Source organism: Actinia tenebrosa, unplaced genomic scaffold, assembly GCF_029948245.1.
Source record: "Actinia tenebrosa isolate PJP-AT-01 unplaced genomic scaffold, QUT_ActTen_1.0 PGA_scaffold5__44_contigs__length_20552954, whole genome shotgun sequence".
Classification (NCBI taxonomy): Eukaryota; Metazoa; Cnidaria; class Anthozoa; order Actiniaria; family Actiniidae; genus Actinia; species Actinia tenebrosa.
Genome location: NW_028292582.1, coordinates 14889367 through 14907784, shown reverse-complemented (window position 1 = coordinate 14907784; position 18418 = coordinate 14889367). Strand labels below are relative to the sequence as shown.

The window sequence follows — 18418 nt, the reverse complement described above, 5'->3', positions numbered from 1 at the left end:
GAATAGGAGCGTTTGCTCTGCGAATTCAACTCTGAAACCAAAATATAACGAACAATGAAACTTATTCCCAGAAGGTTTGAATTGGGTGGTAACGTACATAGCAACACGTTAGCCGATTAGGTCTATCGACTTATCGAACTTCTAAATCCTAATTGGAATTCAGAAGAGCCACACTCAGTGGAAATTCAATGCCATTGTTAAATCCCATTTTTAATGGTTTTATCTATAAATACAGGCAATGTCTGAACACATTAGAGAGCACTACGTCAAGCGCATTCGGGAAAGGTCTGTTGGATGAACATGGCATTAACTGGGTGCCAATAGGGTTAGTACCCAATTGTCAGTTAACTACTAATTTTTCGGCCGAATGTCAGTTAACTGCAATAATTTCACGAGCGCTGGTCATAATATTAACCAAAATAATGAAATATCATTTAACTGATAACTACTATTTTTAGGCTATTTTGCAATTAACTACTATTTTTTTGGCCAGTTTTCAGTTAACTTCTGACCCCATTGGCACCCTCGTATTTAATAATATTATTATTGTTACTTAGATATAAAGGAGAGAAAACGTACGGCTACAAATGAAAGATGGTCCACTTTTAATGGGTCAGTTGTTTCAGGATTTCAACTATGATACAAATATTAAGTGGTTTAATAATAAAAAAATACTTGTGGTTAAATTGTGGGAGATCATGATACTAAAAGCCCATTTACACTTGCAATTTTAAACAGATTAAAAAGAAAAAAACACCAACCGCAGACATGACCACCTGTATATCTTTCTTCACTTAACGCCTTTTTGCAAAACCTCTCAACAAAGACAAATATTGTTTTATTTAATTACTACATGGGGATTATTATTATTACTATTATTATTTCCACTGATTTTCCACTTGTCAAATAAGAATGGCACGTTTAACGTAAATAAAATGCTTAACTTCTTTGCGGCGAGGCTAATGGCAATTTTATGGCGACCATGTTTTTCGGCACCATGATCGAAGTTCCAACGACGTGACTGAGTGACTATGATACTCTAGGTAAAGAGGTCTATTCGAGCTGGTTAGATTTTTGGATCTCCCGTACACTGGTGGAAGTAATTATGCCGTATGTTGTTCTTTTTTTATTATTATTATCTTGTAACAATGTCGCTAAAATTAAACAGCCACCCTATTTGGGAACGACAGTACAGTGTTTTTAGAATAATTTTTAAGCCATTAATCTTGTTTGATCCTGAATAAATAATACCATATTAACTTTGCGTCTATTTTGCGGCTTAGACAAAAAAATTCAAAATTCAAATATTTATTTATACTTTGTCCTCATTTATCTGGAAAAAGGACTCATATTCAAGGATCCTCTGTTCATGTTTGTTTAAGTCTTGGCCGGATGAGATTAGGCGGAGACTGAAGAGATTAGGTCATACCTCTCTTTTGCCATGACGTTTTTCCTTTTTATGCATGAATATGCACTCCGTTACGTTTCCACGGTTTTCATTTAGTCAGTGGTATACGCTGATCGAGATCGATCGAACGAACGAACGAACGAACAAAAAAATGAGACAAATAGAGTAAGAAGTGAACAAACAGACAAACACATGAGCAAACAAACAAATGAGCAAAAAACATGGCATGACTACACACATACAGACACGTGAACAAGCAAATGAAACAAACCACCACAAATGAACAAACAATTGAACAAACAAATGAATAAGCAAATGGGCAAGCAATTAATTACTCACAATAAGACACTAACAAACAAATAAACGCATGAACAGGCAAATAAACAAACAACCAAACAAATGAACCAGCAAACAAAATAAATGAGCAAACAGTTGACATACAAACAAACAACAAGTGAACAAAAAATGACTTGAACAACCAAATAAAACAAACAAACAAAGATAAAAACTGATATGCAAAAATACAAGACGATATCGACTTAGTAATACTTTTTATCAAAAATTGTCCGTATTTTGATTGGTTGAAAGCTCTTGCAATATAAAATAATATACGGTCATGCAACTCTCGCCTTGCGGACACCCCTGTATTACGGACACCTTGCTATTACGGACAGAAGAAAATTCCCCGACAAAAATATTGACAAAGAAATGGCCGTAATAATTTTTCGCTATTGCGGACGCTCGCTATTACGGACATGAAGTGACGGTCCCGAGGGTGTCCGCTGTAACGAGAGTTGACTGTACCACGACAGTTCTTTACGCCTTTTCGAAGCGATGCATAATATCTCTATATACATTTAATCATTTTGGATACTCCCCTAACAAGTTCCTGGATCCGCCCCTACTGTAGATATACGACCTCGAACCGTCTTAAAACTTCTTAAGTTCCTTATCATAATTCATTTCTAAAACCATTGCCAGCTGAAGTATGTATAGTTAGCGGGTGTCACCAAAAGGCAAGCTTAATTGACAGTTTTTAGTTAGTTTTCGTGTTTTTTTTTTTTTCCTTCTTCGACTATAAACCACTAAGTGGTTGTAAGAGGTGTTAATAGGAATACATTAACGAGTGACGCAAGCTCACGCTATCAAGATGGGCAGCTTGAGATCATTAGCAGTAATAGACGTGGCCACCATGTTGGTTGATGTTGTTAAAAACCAATGACAAATTTGCCACAACTTGGCAACAAAACCTTCAATTTTATTGCTACCCTGAAACAACCTCTTGGGTGATCTACGTCTGAGAATGTCTGGGAATTTAGGGCAATGGTTTCTGCTAAGGACGGAAAACCGGAAAACCGCAGGGGAAACGTCGATTTAAGAAAGAGACCTAACAACCTCTGCTCACGAGTGGTGCCCACGCTAAGCTAATCCACACACGCACTTACCAGTTGGTTTGGTGATGCACTTATAGTAGTTGTGTCAACAAAAACGTGGCATAATAGAGCCCTAATAGGGCTACTTTTTTAAGTCCCTATGACCTTTATTTTTTGTTTTTATATCAAAATATAAGCCATTCTACGAAACATGCGGAAAGATTCTGACCCCTCTTTCATTTTTTCAAATAGAATAATAGAAAATTTAATTAAAAATTCCTTTTAGAATTAATTCGACATGTATTTAATTGTACTAATAGCACAGAAAGGGCATCGGTGCCACTTAAAATATAGGACAAAAAATAAACTGATGAACTGAGGAGAGATTTTTCTAAAAAACACTCTTGGATCTCGAGACGTCGTGTCAACGATAATAATCTTATTTTGATAATCATGAATCTTCAATGGACACTTGGATGAAAATACATACAAGTAAATACTTTATATACATGGATCAAAAGCTACAATTGTTATCAGGCTTTTTTTAAAGACCTATAAAGTGACTGGTAACTGTATAAGATCGCTTGTCTCTCATCAATAGATACGATTCTGTTCGATTACCAGGCTCCTGTGGTTCTCTCTTGTGCTTCGAGGGATTTTCTCCGGGTTTCCCAGAGTTAAAAAAAAACGAAATTTATTTATCGCACCTGAAACACGACATTTTCTGCATCTCGACCCGAAAGAACGAGAAAAAAGGACAGTTTTGTTCGAGATGTAATTTCCCTCAAAAAAGAGTGTATGTCAGTTTTAATGCCTTGCAGAAAAAAATGTTTTGAAAGCAGATTAGCTACAAATACAATTTATAAATTTCTTACTGGAATTATTTTTTGTTTTCACTAATTGAGGATCTTTGCATCTGAGGATCTGAGCATCTTTGACTCGTCACGTAGCTAACGATAGTTGCCAAAATGATGGACTTCTAAGGCATTTTACTCGCAGGATTGGACGGTGACCCCCTATTTTTATGGGCGTATTGTGTGTGTGTTGTATGTACTGTTTAATAAACGAGCAGGAGTGTTTTATCGGGTATAAAACACGAGGCGTAGCCGAGTGGTTTTAGACCCGATAAAACACGATCTGCGAGTTTATTAAACGGCTTAAAAAACTCCTGATGTATGTTCTCATACTGTACCGAATTCTTTACGAAATGAACCAAGTTTGATAGAGAAAATCCAAGTTAAAGTTTATGCAAATGAAGACGAATCTATATCAGATATAAAACCTCCTTCACGGTCATGATTTCTATTGTATTTCCTTCATGAATTATTCATGAGTTTTTTAAGTTGTTTTAACAACTGGCAAATTGCAACTTTGCATTTGCCCGCGAGAATCACCGTGCCGTGCCGTGCCGTGCCCCATGATTTTTTTAAAGGAATATACACACATCTAACCTTTGCAAGTACTACTACGTTCATGCAATTCAAAGGAATTTATCTTTATTGCTTAAATATTAAATAAACATTTTAACTGCCCTAAAATTGTGCTGCTTGTTATAAATGACAGTAAGCGTGCAGTGCCAAGGTACTGGTTATGAGTAGCATGACACATCTATTTAAGAGTAGGATGGAAAAAGTGAGGTTCTATTTGTCTCCCTCAAGTGACCAAGTGTAAAAACCGTTCATCACTGGGACTGCTTAAGGACACAGGGCCAAGAGGAAATAGAAGCACGAGCATGGGATTTCTACAGGGTTCATCACTGGGACTGCTTAAGGACACAGGGCCAAGGGGAAATAGAAGCATGTGCATGGGATTTCTACAGGGTTCATCACTGGGACTGCTTAAGGACACAGGGCCAAGGGGAAACAGAAGCATGGGATTTCTACAGGGTTCATCACTGGGACTGCTTAAGGACACAGGGCCAAGGGGAAATAGAAGCATGAGCATGGGATTTCTACAGGGTTCATCACTGGGACTGCTTAAGGACACAGGGCCAAGGGGAAATAGAAGCATGTGCATGGGATTTCTACAGGGTTCATCACTGGGACTGCTTAAGGACACAGGGCCAAGGGGAAATAGAAGCATGTGCATGGGATTTCTACAGGGTTCATCACTGGGACTGCTTAAGGACACAGGGCCAAGGGGAAACAGAAGCACGAGCATGGGATTTCTACAGGGTTCATCACTGGGACTGCTTAAGGACACAGGGCCAAGGGGAAACAGAAGCACGAGCATGGGATTTCTACAGGGTTCATCACTGGGACTGCTTAAGGACACAGGGCCAAGGGGAAACAGAAGCACGAGCATGGGATTTCTACAGGGTTCATCACTGGGACTGCTTAAGGACACAGGGCCAAGGGGAAACAGAAGCACGAGCATGGGATTTCTACAGGGTTCATCACTGGGACTGCTTAAGGACACAGGGCCAAGGGGAAATAGAAGCACGAGCATGGGATTTCTACAGGGTTCATCACTGGGACTGCTTAAGGACACAGGGCCAAGAGGAAATAGAAGCACGAGCATGGGATTTCTACAGGGTTCATCACTGGGACTGCTTAAGGACACAGGGCCAAGGGGAAACAGAAGCACGAGCATGTGCTTTCTACAGGGTTCATCATTGGGACTTAAAATTTAACCTGAGAAATGGTACCTCCCTGGCTTCTCTATCGATAACCATTACTTATCACACAACAAAAAAGTTTCTTTGTAGTTACTTGATAGCCTATTTTAACTTCTGGGCCCAGTTGTTCAAAGCCCGATTAGTGCTAATCCAGCTTTGAACAACCCGGCCCTGATGTTACGCTTCCTCGAGCGATAGAGGATTTTAACCTTTGAACAAAATTCCTTTTCAGCTGCCTGAGAAAGAGAGAGAAAAAGAAAGAAGTAAGTTAATCTCGCAATAATAATGATGATGATAATAATAATAATAATAATAATAATCGTCATCATCATCATCATCATCATCCAGGGCCGTAACCCGAACTTTTACAGGGAGGGTGCACATCGAATATAATCGGACCATTGATCGTTTTTTTAAGAAAGCAGAACAAAAAAGAAAAAAAAAAAAAAGGAGATGGATGAGCGGACTTTATGCTTTTATGGGGAGGGGAGGGGGGTGCACGTGCACCCTGTGCTCCCCCCTAGTTCATCATCATCATCAACATCATCCTCAATATTATCACCGTCTATCTTAAATAAATCAGTGCCCTAAGAGTAGCCAATTGGTTGATTGATTGGTTCATTTGACGCAAATATTATTGTGATTGGCTGATTGATTCTCAATTAAATTTATCGTAAACGTGTTCGCCTACAAACCGAAAACGCAAAAACGAATACACCATTAAAAAAAATTCTCGGTCGGAGATTAGAAAATCTTAAATCTGAGACCATGTAACACACTGCAAAACATGTAAGATATTGAAAGCCGAACAATGTTGCTTCCTTTTAGATTGAATTATGGAGCATGACCTTTATGTTAGAAATAGGATTGTTCGTATTTTAGCCAGAAAACATAAAAGCGCAAAAATTCTTTTTAGGCTCAGACCGACAACGTTTTTTTAAATAGGTGCCAGATGATTTGATTTCGTTTGATGTATAGTCCTCTCCAATGCTACGAGGGTTTCTGCCAGGTCCTCCGCTTTTCCTGATTGTTGAAATCAACAATTCTAGATCCTCATTAACTCTTCCTGGTTATTACTTCTGTACCCTCGTTAAAATAGTAGCTATTATTCTATTCTGAGTATTTATGACTCGTCCCATGTAAGGGAATCCGGAATCCGAGATCCACAAAATTTTAGGCTTTGGAATCCGGAATCCAGCACTTGGAATCTGGAATCCACCATAAGTCCGGATTCGCTCACATGGGGCGATATGACCAAATATCCGGCCTAAAGGCTGTAACAGGCTATTGTCTACTCCCATGTGATTGAAGCCAGCTTGTCCTTGTATCGTCTTTACCCTCTTTAAAGGGGCACTTGGATGAAAAAAAGATGAAAATTGGAATGACTTGAAACTTGGTTAAACTTATCTATATGGCCCCAATAGTAGCCAAGCAACATATTTTCTTCACAGTCAAAAGTGGCGGGTAAAAATTATCAATTTCATTCAGCATCTAAATTGTGAGTAAATGACGGCATTTACTCAACCCTATTGTTCTTTTCGCTTTTAATCCAAAATTTCTCTCCCAACTGCAAGTAGCTCCCAGGCTAAAATTTTTACTAATCTGGTTTTCAAAGTCATAATTGATTCATATTATCCTCAAATACTTCAATTATTTGGACTCAAAAATTTGGGTGTTTTCATCCAAGTGCCCCTTTAAAATACTGGCTATTATTCTATTTAGCGTATACGTATTTATGACAACTAAACGCTGTAACAAGCTGTTGTCTACTCACATGTGATTGAAGCCAATTTATTCTTGGCTTGCTGACCGTACTTTTCCCACATCTTTGTCAAATCTAAGATTTGCTCCTTCCAGAATTTACTGAGCTGCTCCTTAACTTGGGCTAAATGTGTCTCACAGATATTTTTCGTTTCTGCTTCAACATCCTTTGGGCTTCCATTTCTAAAAGTACAGACGTTGTCTTTTATTATCTGGGAACATTCCACGGTGCACGTTCTTCCTGAACATTTCTCAGTACCAAGGAATCCTTCGGCACGTTGGGATGCAGAACGTCCCCCACCTCTTCCAGGTATTCCAAAAAACATATTTTCTTCGTACTGTCGAATATAGATCCATTCGTAGGCCCACTTGACATAACCAATGTAGTAATCAGACCTCTCAACCATTCTTTGCAGATAGAATTTTAAGTCATTACATCCTTCGTTTCCCATAGCTTCCTGTGTCCTAATCAGTGTCTCGAGGACAAGGAGATGGAGAGTGACGTAATTTCGGAATGGGATGAGCCCGATCTCCAGTCGTTTAACTTCGTCATAGCTGGGGTAAAAAACGTTTTTTCCTTTATGTTTTTCCATCCATTGCCAAGTACCCACGTATCTATAGTAGAAATTCGGGTCGTACAATATCTTTCCTTTGTCATCCTTTCGTTCAAACATCGACTGCAATGGCTGGAACTGATACCGGGCGCTTTTGACGGCTCTCTCGACACGACCTTGGCAGGCGTCAGCTTCTCTTTTTGTTTGATACGTCAGACATTCCTGCCACTGGTCGAAAAGTTCCTTGTAATTTCTGGTCATCACTCTTCTTTCCAGCTGCAAGTCTTTGACATCGGCGTAATCTTGTAGTTGATTCAATCGTTCATTGACGTCATCCGCAAGAAATTGGACGGATTCGTGAGCTCTGTCCAAGATATCCTGAGGGGATGGTTCATTCTGTGCCATTCCTAAAGCGATCGATATAGCTCCAAACGTCAATGCAAGCTGTGGGGATACCTTGTGCAACTCAAGAATTTTTTCAACGACCTCTCCTCCCGTTTCGCCAATTTCAAGCGCCTTCTCCAGAACAGATTCTTCAAATTGTTCAGGTTTCTTTGCTGTTATGCTCGATATTTTTGGGACAGGGCCACCGGGCGCGTATCCAGAATAAGAGCATTGCTTACTCCTACGAGCTGCTGCTTCTGTTACTGATAGATGGATACCCACCACAAGAAACACTGCGCATCCCCACTTGAACCACATTTCTCTGTCAGGGAAAAAAAAAAAAGAAACTGATCTCTATATCAGAGGTCCGGACTCCTCTTTAATGTTCGGTAAGTTTGAATGTCAAGTTCGTTTTCTATTGCTTAATGCTTTGTCCATCTATAAAAATGTCGAATTGTTATGATTAACTCCTTCTAGGTTTCTATCGAAACTCTAACTAGACACATAAAAATGATAAACGCACCTTAAAATATTTAAAAATTGAAATGCTAGCAGGATGAGGTTGGACATGATTGTTAACGATATCGCTGTTAATTCAATGATTCAGTTAATTTCATCGAAGACATTGTTATCCTTCCTAGACACAAGCAAACCTTGTAGCTCCTTGTTACTGGGTTGCCTGTGGTAGCCCAGTCGTAAAATGCCTTTTTTTTTTTTTTTGTACCTTCCTTCTCGCGAAATGTGCATTCTTGCGCTAGAGTACCCATATATGGATTTGAATGACGTTCATAGATTCTGGGCTCATAGATTGGCTTAGCAGCTGAGGATGTAATTCCGGGCTTAGAAGTAATATAATTGAGCAGTAAAAGAATATTTCTAGGATTGTAGATCAGAAATTTATTAGTATTAATACAGCTACCCAGTCGGCAGTATTCTGGCTTCAATCGTGGGTTAGTAGAGCTTAAAGGAAAATACGGCTTTCAGTCTCTAGTTAATCTTGAAGGCATATACATAAATATATCGTTAAATACTACGCGGTAATAGAGGTGGTAACTTTGGCCGAAAATACTTTTCGCTAAGTATTGAATTCTTTTACTAACCGAGTTTCACGTTTCCACTTCACTGGTTTAGATATTTGAAAAAAACAATATTTGAAGAATATAATCAATAATGGAGAGATCGAGAACTTCAGAACGGTTAGCGAAAAGCAAATAACCATTTAAACATATTTCTAAACGAATTTATGTCGCGTATTTGGCCATGTAATAAATATATTTATTTCGTCAGACGCCACTAAAACAAAAACAAAAATACACCTAAAATGTTCCAAAGTACCAGATCCTCCCAAAAAACGGTACATAAGTAAGATTAGGTGTTAAATAAGCTCCATCATACCAGCACATTGGGCAGCCCAGTGCACGATCCAGGAGCGTCTTGTTTTCATTGATATTGTCATCTCCCATATACCCTGGTCCCAGAGGCTCGACGATTTTTCTCCCGGCCACGTATATTTTGAGCCGCGAAGCGGTGAGCGAGCTGCGAAGCAGCGAGACCTCGTCGGAGCCTCTGGTAGGAACCGCATACAACCTCATTTCCATGCTAAATCAAAGTGTCAATCAATCATTTAGAACTAACCAATCACACAAGAGATCCCCGTGGCGCTTTTGGTATTTAGGGAGGGGAGGTTGTAGTTGACCAAAATAACTTTGCGGAGTCCACCTAAGTGCTTTTGTCATGTACACGTGTCCAAATATGTCAAAGTGACAGTCCGGTGTTTACATTCAGCAACACGAATCGCAACCAATTGTGAACGAAATTCAAACAAAAATACTCCATTGAAAAGCGCAATCTCACATCCTTCAAAGTCCTGTCGACTTTGCAAATGTAGTATTACGTCTGGAAGACCAAGAATTCACCTCTTTGGCCCAAAGTCTCGCAACGAAAATCTTGTGAAACGACTAGCTGTTGTTCTCGATGCCGAGGTTCACGTTCACGACGGACCTTCTGAATTTTTTGGCTTCTTCTTTTTTTTTTTTTTTTTTGGCGTTACAAATTACGAAGTTACAAGTTACAAAGTTACGAAGTTACAGAGTTACGAAGTTACAAAGTTAAAGACCAAATGCTCTGTCAAATTTCTGTCAATATGTCGTGATATTGATGTGATCGACACCCGTTGTGTTACTGATTAGTTGTCTAGGCCTTGTAGATATTTATTGTATTTTTTATTGTATTTTATCGGTAGTCAAAGGAAGAAACTCGTATAAATGACTACACACACTCACCAACTCTATAATGGATATTGATTTTAAAATCGGCTTTCAATGGTTATTGCGTGAAATTATCAAGCTAACCTCTGTACCCTGTTCAGTTAGTATCGTCAATGACCTTTGTTCTCCTTGTCTTTTGCTCTTCCGATAACGTTTCAATGTTCTCAAACCGTTTTTCAAGCGTTGTTGACAATATTTCGTCGAATAGCGCTTCGGATATACAATGTGGCATCGAGAAATGTTCACTGTAGCTAGAACTATAAAATAACACCTTGAAATCTCTTGACATTACAAACAAACTGACATAAGATAATGAGCAATGTATACTTGTACCTCCCTACCCTTCATTACAAATAATTTAGCCAATCACAAACTGGACTTCAAATCAGCCAATCAGTGAACCAGAACAATTTTGAGCAATCTGTAATTCTATTGGTGCGGCCTGATCAATCAACTATGCGGTTCCTACCAGAGGCTCCGACGAGGCCTCGCTGCTTCGCAGCTCGATCACCGCTTCGCGGCTCAAAATATACGTGGCCGGGAGAAAAATCGTCGAGCCTCTGGGACCAGGGTATCTCCCATACAAATCCCCATAAGATATTGTATTCTTTTTATTCGTTAAAATTTCTCCTATAGGCAACATTTTGAGCTGAAACTTCGCCCTCTTACTAATATATCAAGGTGCTCTTTTCATTTCTGATGTTCGTTGTCCAGTCTATTGCATGCGTTAACAGCCTTGTTATCAGAGTAGACACATACACTTCTTTGCAAAAGTGGCCACTAAAATTCTTAGTTTTCAAAATTTATATCTTCGGCATTAAAATAGCAATCATTACGAAACTTCGCAATTTTACTATTATCGATGTGACAAATTTGAAAGTAAACTCCTTTTCTCCGATAAATCAAAATATCTTATAATGTCACACAAGCGTGATAAGTGTCAATCATCAGTCTGCACGAGACTTGATGCGTCACCGCTTCATTGCCTCGAAACTCCCCACGTATTTTTGTCGTCAAAAAAGAACGTAAACGAAGCTATAAAGCCTTTAAAGAAACCTTCAAATTTTATCGATACACTGAAGCAACCGTTTTGCTTGTCAGAGCGTGGTTAACTCACAGATCAAACCCTGGAACATATACTGGGCTGATCTAATTCAGGACACGGATCACAGATCGAACTCTGAAACAATCTAAGTTATGCTAGTCTTAATTGAGGATATCAGTATCCGCAATAAAGTGGTTTACAAGTTTTTTCCCTCCTAGAAAAATTACATAAGCCTATAACTTATAACAATCTATAAATGTTGAAAGGTTAAATAATAATGATAGAAAGAGTATAAATACTATTAAAAAAATGCTAATTAGATAATATAAAGAAGAGGAATTAATTAATATTCAAGATTAGCTCTTAAAACTTGATGCTTAATTAAGCTAGTGTGGAGGCATATCATTGCTAAAAAATGGTTCCATAAGTTTGAGCAAAAATTAATAATAGACCAGTGCCTCCACTTTCTGTTAGCGGAAAATTTACGAATATTGTTCTTAGACCTACAGTATCGTTGTTATGAAAATCGCTTTTAGAACATAACAAAAAATAGTGCTCAAAAAGGCAACCTCTAAAAAGCCTATGGGTTGATCAAAGTCAGGGCACGGCAACTCACAGATCAAACCCTGAAACATCCTCTGGGCTGATCTAAGTCAGGGCATGGCTAACTCACAGATCAAACCCTGAAACATCCTCTGGGCTGATCTAAGTCAGGGCATGGCTAACTGACCTAACTCACAGATTGAACCCTGAAGCAACCTCTGGGTTGATCTAAGTCAGGGTATGGCTAACTCACAGATCAAGCCCTGAAACAACCTCTGGGCTGATCTAAGTCAGGGCACAGCAACTCACAGATAGAACCCTGAAACAATCTCTGGTCTGATCAAAGTCGGAGCATGGGTAACTCAGAGATTGAATTAGAATTTAGGGTACGCGTGTTAGGTATTGCGGAGACAACCCAGAGAATACACTACTCAAATTACCTGATTTCTTGAACTTGCTTCTCACTAGATTCGAAGACGCGACTGAGCAACTCTCCGGGTAGTGCTATTTTATAGATTAACTAACCGTGTGACCGCCCTTTGACATGCTCAATGACGACAGGGCAGAAAATTGACAAGCCCGCTACTTTCACGATTTTTTTATTTAACTGAGTTTAATACTCCAAATTTTTAAGCCTTTCATTTGTGTCACTGCTGCTCGAAACTTGTGATCGAAATTTTGTCGAATTAGAGTATAAATCTACTTATTAGTAATCACGAAAATGTCAGTTTTTGTGCTGATCAAAATATCACCTCTCCCAAAGTACACGGCTTTATATCTCAAATACGCATTCAATAAATTTTGGTCGCATTCGATATTTTGCTATTTGGCTCCAAAAGAACGTGTTTACAAAATATTGAGCTTAAATATGTAAAGTTGTCCTTATGGCGAAAGGCCAAAAACCGTTTTCTCTGCCCTGTCCTCAATGACTGATTCAGTGACTGACTTTGAATTTTAAATGTAGGATGTGGAATGCAAGAATCACGGTGTTGTCCCAGAGGAAACACTTTTACTGGTGCATCTCTTTACGGTCTTCACATTAGGTTATTTAAAATTTAAAAAATGTGAAGTCTTTTTAGAATGGTAAAGGGCATTTAGAAATATGTTATTTTGAAATAACACTGTCTAAGGTTCATTCGTGCAAGGCAGCATAGCAACGGTTGTTGTCTCTCAACTGGAAAGTCATTATTTCACTCAGCTACGTGACCATTTACATTGTCAAAGTTAAAAGAATTAGTCAACCGTTTTGCTAAGGGTTTTTACTTATTCGTTTTCGAATCTCTCCGTCTTTTCAACAAACGAGCATAACGTTCTGCCTTTTTGCCCGCAACTTTTTTGTTAGTTTTGTTGTCTAAATTTATGTCTAATTGTTTTTTTTTATTTCTCCTTGGGAGCACAAGCCTCATTATTCACAACTGCGTGCTTTACTTAAAAGAGCAAATTGTGATACAATAAATAAGTGCATAAATATACAGCAATTTCATAAGAGATTTGTATTGTTCAACGACGTCATTCCAATGTTTTAATAAGCAAAATATCATGAAAATAAAAAAATAAAAAAAGTCGGGCACACCCCTCGTTTCATTTCATTTCTACATGCAAAATTTTAAAAAAATCTGACCATGGGAGATGTTCCCCATGAACGTCCTTAAGTTAGAGTTAAGTAACGAGAACGGAGGCAATAAACCATATAAAGCCCTAGGGCCGTATAAATTTAAGGTTTTCGTACATAAGAGATGGTTAATTATCATGGATTTATATTTCAAATGTGTATATTTGAAAATTCATCGCTATTAAAAATAAAACAGCATATGATTGAGAAGAGGAATGATCTTCATGAAAACAGATATAACATATTTTGTTCAACAAAGTCCATGAGATAGCTATGCAGTTTAGGGTATAAAGTATGATGTAGGTAAGCCAAAGGTCTTGGGTTATTCGATTCCTGCTAGGTTCTAATTTCCTTTATTGAAAGATTTTTTCTTCATAAAGAGTTTATAGTAGAGAATGTCCAAGTCCAACGCTTGACTTCATTACACATTCAAAGACTATAACATAGTATTCAAGGTATGTATCTGATAAATCCCAGGGTGTATCTAGATAAAGCCTTTTTATTCGTAGTAAGCAAGACAATATGGGAAATCAAGCCCTATGAACAAAGAACTGAACCGTTTCAAATTCGAATTAATGAAAGTTTAACTAATTGCTTCAGTTCAACATGTAAACATTTGTTGAATATCTAGTAAGAAAAATCATCTAGTGTCAAGGGAGAGAGAAAAACTTATCAAACAAATCTGATTAGACCTAGTTTTCTTTACCACTAATTTTGAATTTCGTGCAACTAAATAAATCCCTTTTGTTTAATTTTCTATACTAACTAAGCATGCTGAACATCTTGTATCCCTCCGGCACTAACACAAGAAAGCAAGTGAAGCACGATAGAGTGATTTTCATAAACCCGTGAAACAAAATTTAGCTATTAACTTCTATTAACGCATATTAATGTGTAATAGAGGTTATTAGTGAGACAACTAAGTATTGCAGTGAAAGCTTGACTGTATTTTATTACTTCGTTGTTTAAAGTCTAATGGGTAATTAATTTGTATTAATGATTATTACGCTTATATTTATTTCACGGGTTTATGAATATCACTCTATGACAAAAGACTGTTAAGGGAAATTATATGCACGCATTCACTAAAAAACAAAGGAATTCACATTCCGTACCCGAAGTCTATTTACGGCATCGCACCCGTGCACAACCCGACTCGAAAGTGGTAAAGGAGAAATATTTTATCGCTTCTTCACCCTTGCTACCTTAAAACTGAGCCAAATGAAAGCCTATATTGCGTGGTTCCAGAAGTTCCCAACTTCCACAATGGGGTCAGAAAAAGAACAAAATTACAGAGATTGTATGGAAGAAAATTGGAAGTTCCTGGGGGTAGGGAGGTTCTTTTACAAATTCCCTCTGTGGGGGAGGGAGGTATGGATATTTTCTAGAACTACACATTGAATATGTTGAATAATCAGTAGATACGTATTTACCCGGGCCGATCTGTAATCTGAGCGAGACACGAATCATATAATCAAAGGATGCTTCACCGTTTCATTAGATTTAAATTGTCAAAGAATTTTGAATTTGAATGTCTTCATGACACGCACTGTCTAAGGTTCATTTGTGCAAAACAACATGGATACGGTTGTCGTCCTCTCAACTGGCAAGTCATTGTTTCACTGAGCTACGTGAGCTACCATTTACATTGTGAGAGTATAGAACTCTTATCAAAAGAATTAGTCAGCCGTTTAGCTAAGATGGGAGGATCAGCGACCAATTCCGTGACTTTGAATATAAACTTAAGTGCCTATGACACCTAAATCAATATTTTCAGCACTTTTTCACTCTACTTGAAGTAAATAGTTAAGTGGTAAAATATTTTAACATGATTTGAGTGATGCATCTAGGTTTACACTTCCAATATGTTAATGAGTGTGACATCATAGGAGGCATTTGAGTTTATTTCTCATCGTTTTCAAATTGAATCAAGCAATAACCTTTTTATAAGTCATGAGTAAGACAATGATGTTTTTGCTGCAACACTAATCTTGCACTTGTGGTCTTCCTGTGTTTCAGATGAGAAATTTCGTGTCGGTTTGTGAAGATGACTTTCGAAGCCTTCAGTATTTCTAGCTAGAGGTCCATAGCTCGATCCTCAGGAACTCCACGTCTGTTTTGACTTCTCTCTGTTCTGTGTAGCTTTAAATACCCGTAAAAAGGAGCACTGATAGTAAGAGGGGGTAGAGGGCGCACCTTCGAGCGCATTAAACATGAGCCCTTGGCTCTGGAGAATTGGGCAACCACTCCCCGCGTTAAAAGAGCTTTAAGAACTAGTTTTTCTATCATCCTTAAATTAACTAGATCAATCAGATTTTTATACTTTTTCTTTCATATACAATTTGCATATAAAGGGAGCATGCGCAAAAACCTATCTTTTTTCGATATGTTTAAAAAAACTGATGTTGTACCATGTACATGCAGTAAATCTTGCAACACTGTGAGCTTCTTGCTTTTTGCACAACATTTTTACGCTTTCTTTCGCTATTTTCTTTGTTGTTGTAGGCTGATAATAGTCCCTTTCACAGTTCCCTGCGCCACCTTGAAAGGTAGCCGTGCCTTTGCATCGAAGCGAGACCAACGGTGAGCTTGCAATGATAGAGACCTTTTTTAACACCTTGAACAATCATTCACATGTCTCTATCATTGCAAGCTCACCGTTCAAGGCTACCTTTCAAGATTGTGCAGGGCGCTGTGGAGGGGACTATTAAGGCCCTTTGCAGCTAAGCAATCACGTGCTGATTAATTCACTGAGAGCAAATGAATGAACATTTTGATTCCCATGGGTGAAATTTACTGGACTGCAAACAAACTTTCTACAACCTGTTTCGAGAGATCGTAATAAAACTGCATTTCGTAGCACACTGGATACACGTGTTTTCATTCAGTTCTTTACAAGTAGCTAAAAAGAATCACCAATTTAAAATGAAAACAAAAATTTTGCATTCCAGTACAGACACGTGACCGTTAACTGCAAAGGGCCATTATATATAAACTCTTTTCTGGGTATAAAGTTACACAGAGGTACAGCGTTTTGTGGTGTAGCTCGCGGTGGCATTTTGTCACTTGTTTTGCTGGAGCTAGCTCGTGCTAAAGCGACAAGAAACGACTAGAAGAGAGGTAAGTAACATTCTCATGCACTAGCCATTTATTTTCCATTTGTTAAACTTTCACGAAAGGCATTTAAAAGTTCGCTTTTGGTAAGAAATTAGAGTGCAAATCTCAAACCTATTTAATACTATTTTATTGCAACACTTTGATCCAATAGGTTTTGGCTCACAAAGAGATAGTTTTACTCTTATTTGGTGAGACTGAGCGGCGTACACCAAATAAGAAATTCTTGCGTGATAAAAGTAAGCGCATAGATGAAACCTGGTCCAGATATTTTACTTTTAAGCCGCAGTTAACTCCTTTTAAACGATCCTTGAAACGCTGTTAAAGCTTGTATTTTAACCTATATTCGACTTCTTCAAAAGGTAATTCAAATATTGAGGCCGTTGTAAGTTTTACCAGCCACTGATTCAAAACTCTTTATCTATGCTTTGAAACAACGTCTGGGCTGATCAAAGTCAGGACACGGCAGATTCACAGATCGAACCCTGAAACAACCTCTGGGCTGATCTAAGTCAGGGCACGGCTAACTCACAGATCGAACCCTGAAACAACCTCTGGGCTGATCTAAGTCAGGGCACGGCTAACTCACAGATCGAACCCTGAAACAACCTCTGGGCTGATCTAAGTCAGGACATGGCTAACTCACAGATCGAACCCTGAAACAACCTCTGGGCTGTTCTAAGTCATGGGCAGGCAAACTCACATATCGAAGCTAGAAAAAACGGGAAAAAATCTCTCAAATCAATGTAGAGAGAAAGAGACATCAAAACTCTGTTCACATGTGACGGCATTGCCTAGTCCAAGAATCGAACCTTAGACAGCATAGTTGAAAGGCGCGCAAAGTATATTAACGCTACGCCACTCTTGGTTCCCAAGAAGATTTCTACCCTATTCAAATATTCACTCGTTACATAACACATAAAAAAACAGTCTTGCAATCTTTATTCCTCTTGTAGTGTTTAAACACTAGTATAGTACAGGTGGCGCTATAGTGTACGTTTGGTCTAACCGCCGAGCTGCGCATATAATTAGTAGGTATCATCATTTGATTTTGTTAAATTGACACTTTGGCTAAAAAAATCCCCTGGTAAGAAAAATGGGCTTTATATTTCACATTCCACATTTCTGGGAATTAAGATTTCAGTTCCCGTCATATTCAAGTGTGATTCTTTCTTAAAAACTACTCGAACCTTATCATTAAAGAAAGATATCGTACTAAAGGTAATAGCAGTGGCGTTAAGTTAAAATAGATGGAATGGTAGTAAATTTGACTAAATTGATAGACTATGTTAGAGCATTCATTCTCGTAACGAAAAATCGATTTTTCGCTAAGAAGGATTTGGATACGACAATGTTATTTATCGACCTCTTGCTTCAATTTGGAAAAAGGAAAACAAGCACTTTACTGCATTTTTCTTTCATGTTTACCGCGTTTTAACAGCTTTCAAAATTCCTTCGAAGTTTTTCACACACGTTGATATTTATTAATCACGTTCTTTTTTTCTTTATGCATTTATGCATTTTTAAATCTGAAATTATTTTCTTTTCATTAATGAAGTTGGTGAAGGTATAGTTCTGAAATAGTGGACTTCTTTCTCAGCCCACAGACCACCTCAGCGTTAGATTTCTTACCGGATTTTGAAATATCATACAGTATCAAATTCCTGTTCTTGACCAACTGTTATCACTTTATGAAACCTTACTAAGTGATCTCAAACCGCAAAACAGATCATTTCGCGC

The 18418-nt window shown here is 38.2% G+C and overlaps 1 protein-coding gene across 1 annotated transcript; it reads right to left on the bottom strand.

The window, feature by feature from the left end:
* Nucleotides 1-5568: 5568 nt before the first annotated feature.
* LOC116299281 (uncharacterized) lies at nt 5569-8413 on the bottom strand. Its single transcript, XM_089038155.1, has 2 exons — nt 7173-8413; nt 5569-5634 (listed from the first exon to the last, which is right to left on the bottom strand). Exons 1-2 carry the CDS (start codon nt 8116-8118, stop codon nt 5627-5629), a joined length of 954 nt encoding a protein of 317 aa, XP_088894281.1. The 5' UTR covers nt 8119-8413; the 3' UTR covers nt 5569-5626.
* Nucleotides 8414-18418: the final 10005 nt, after the last annotated feature.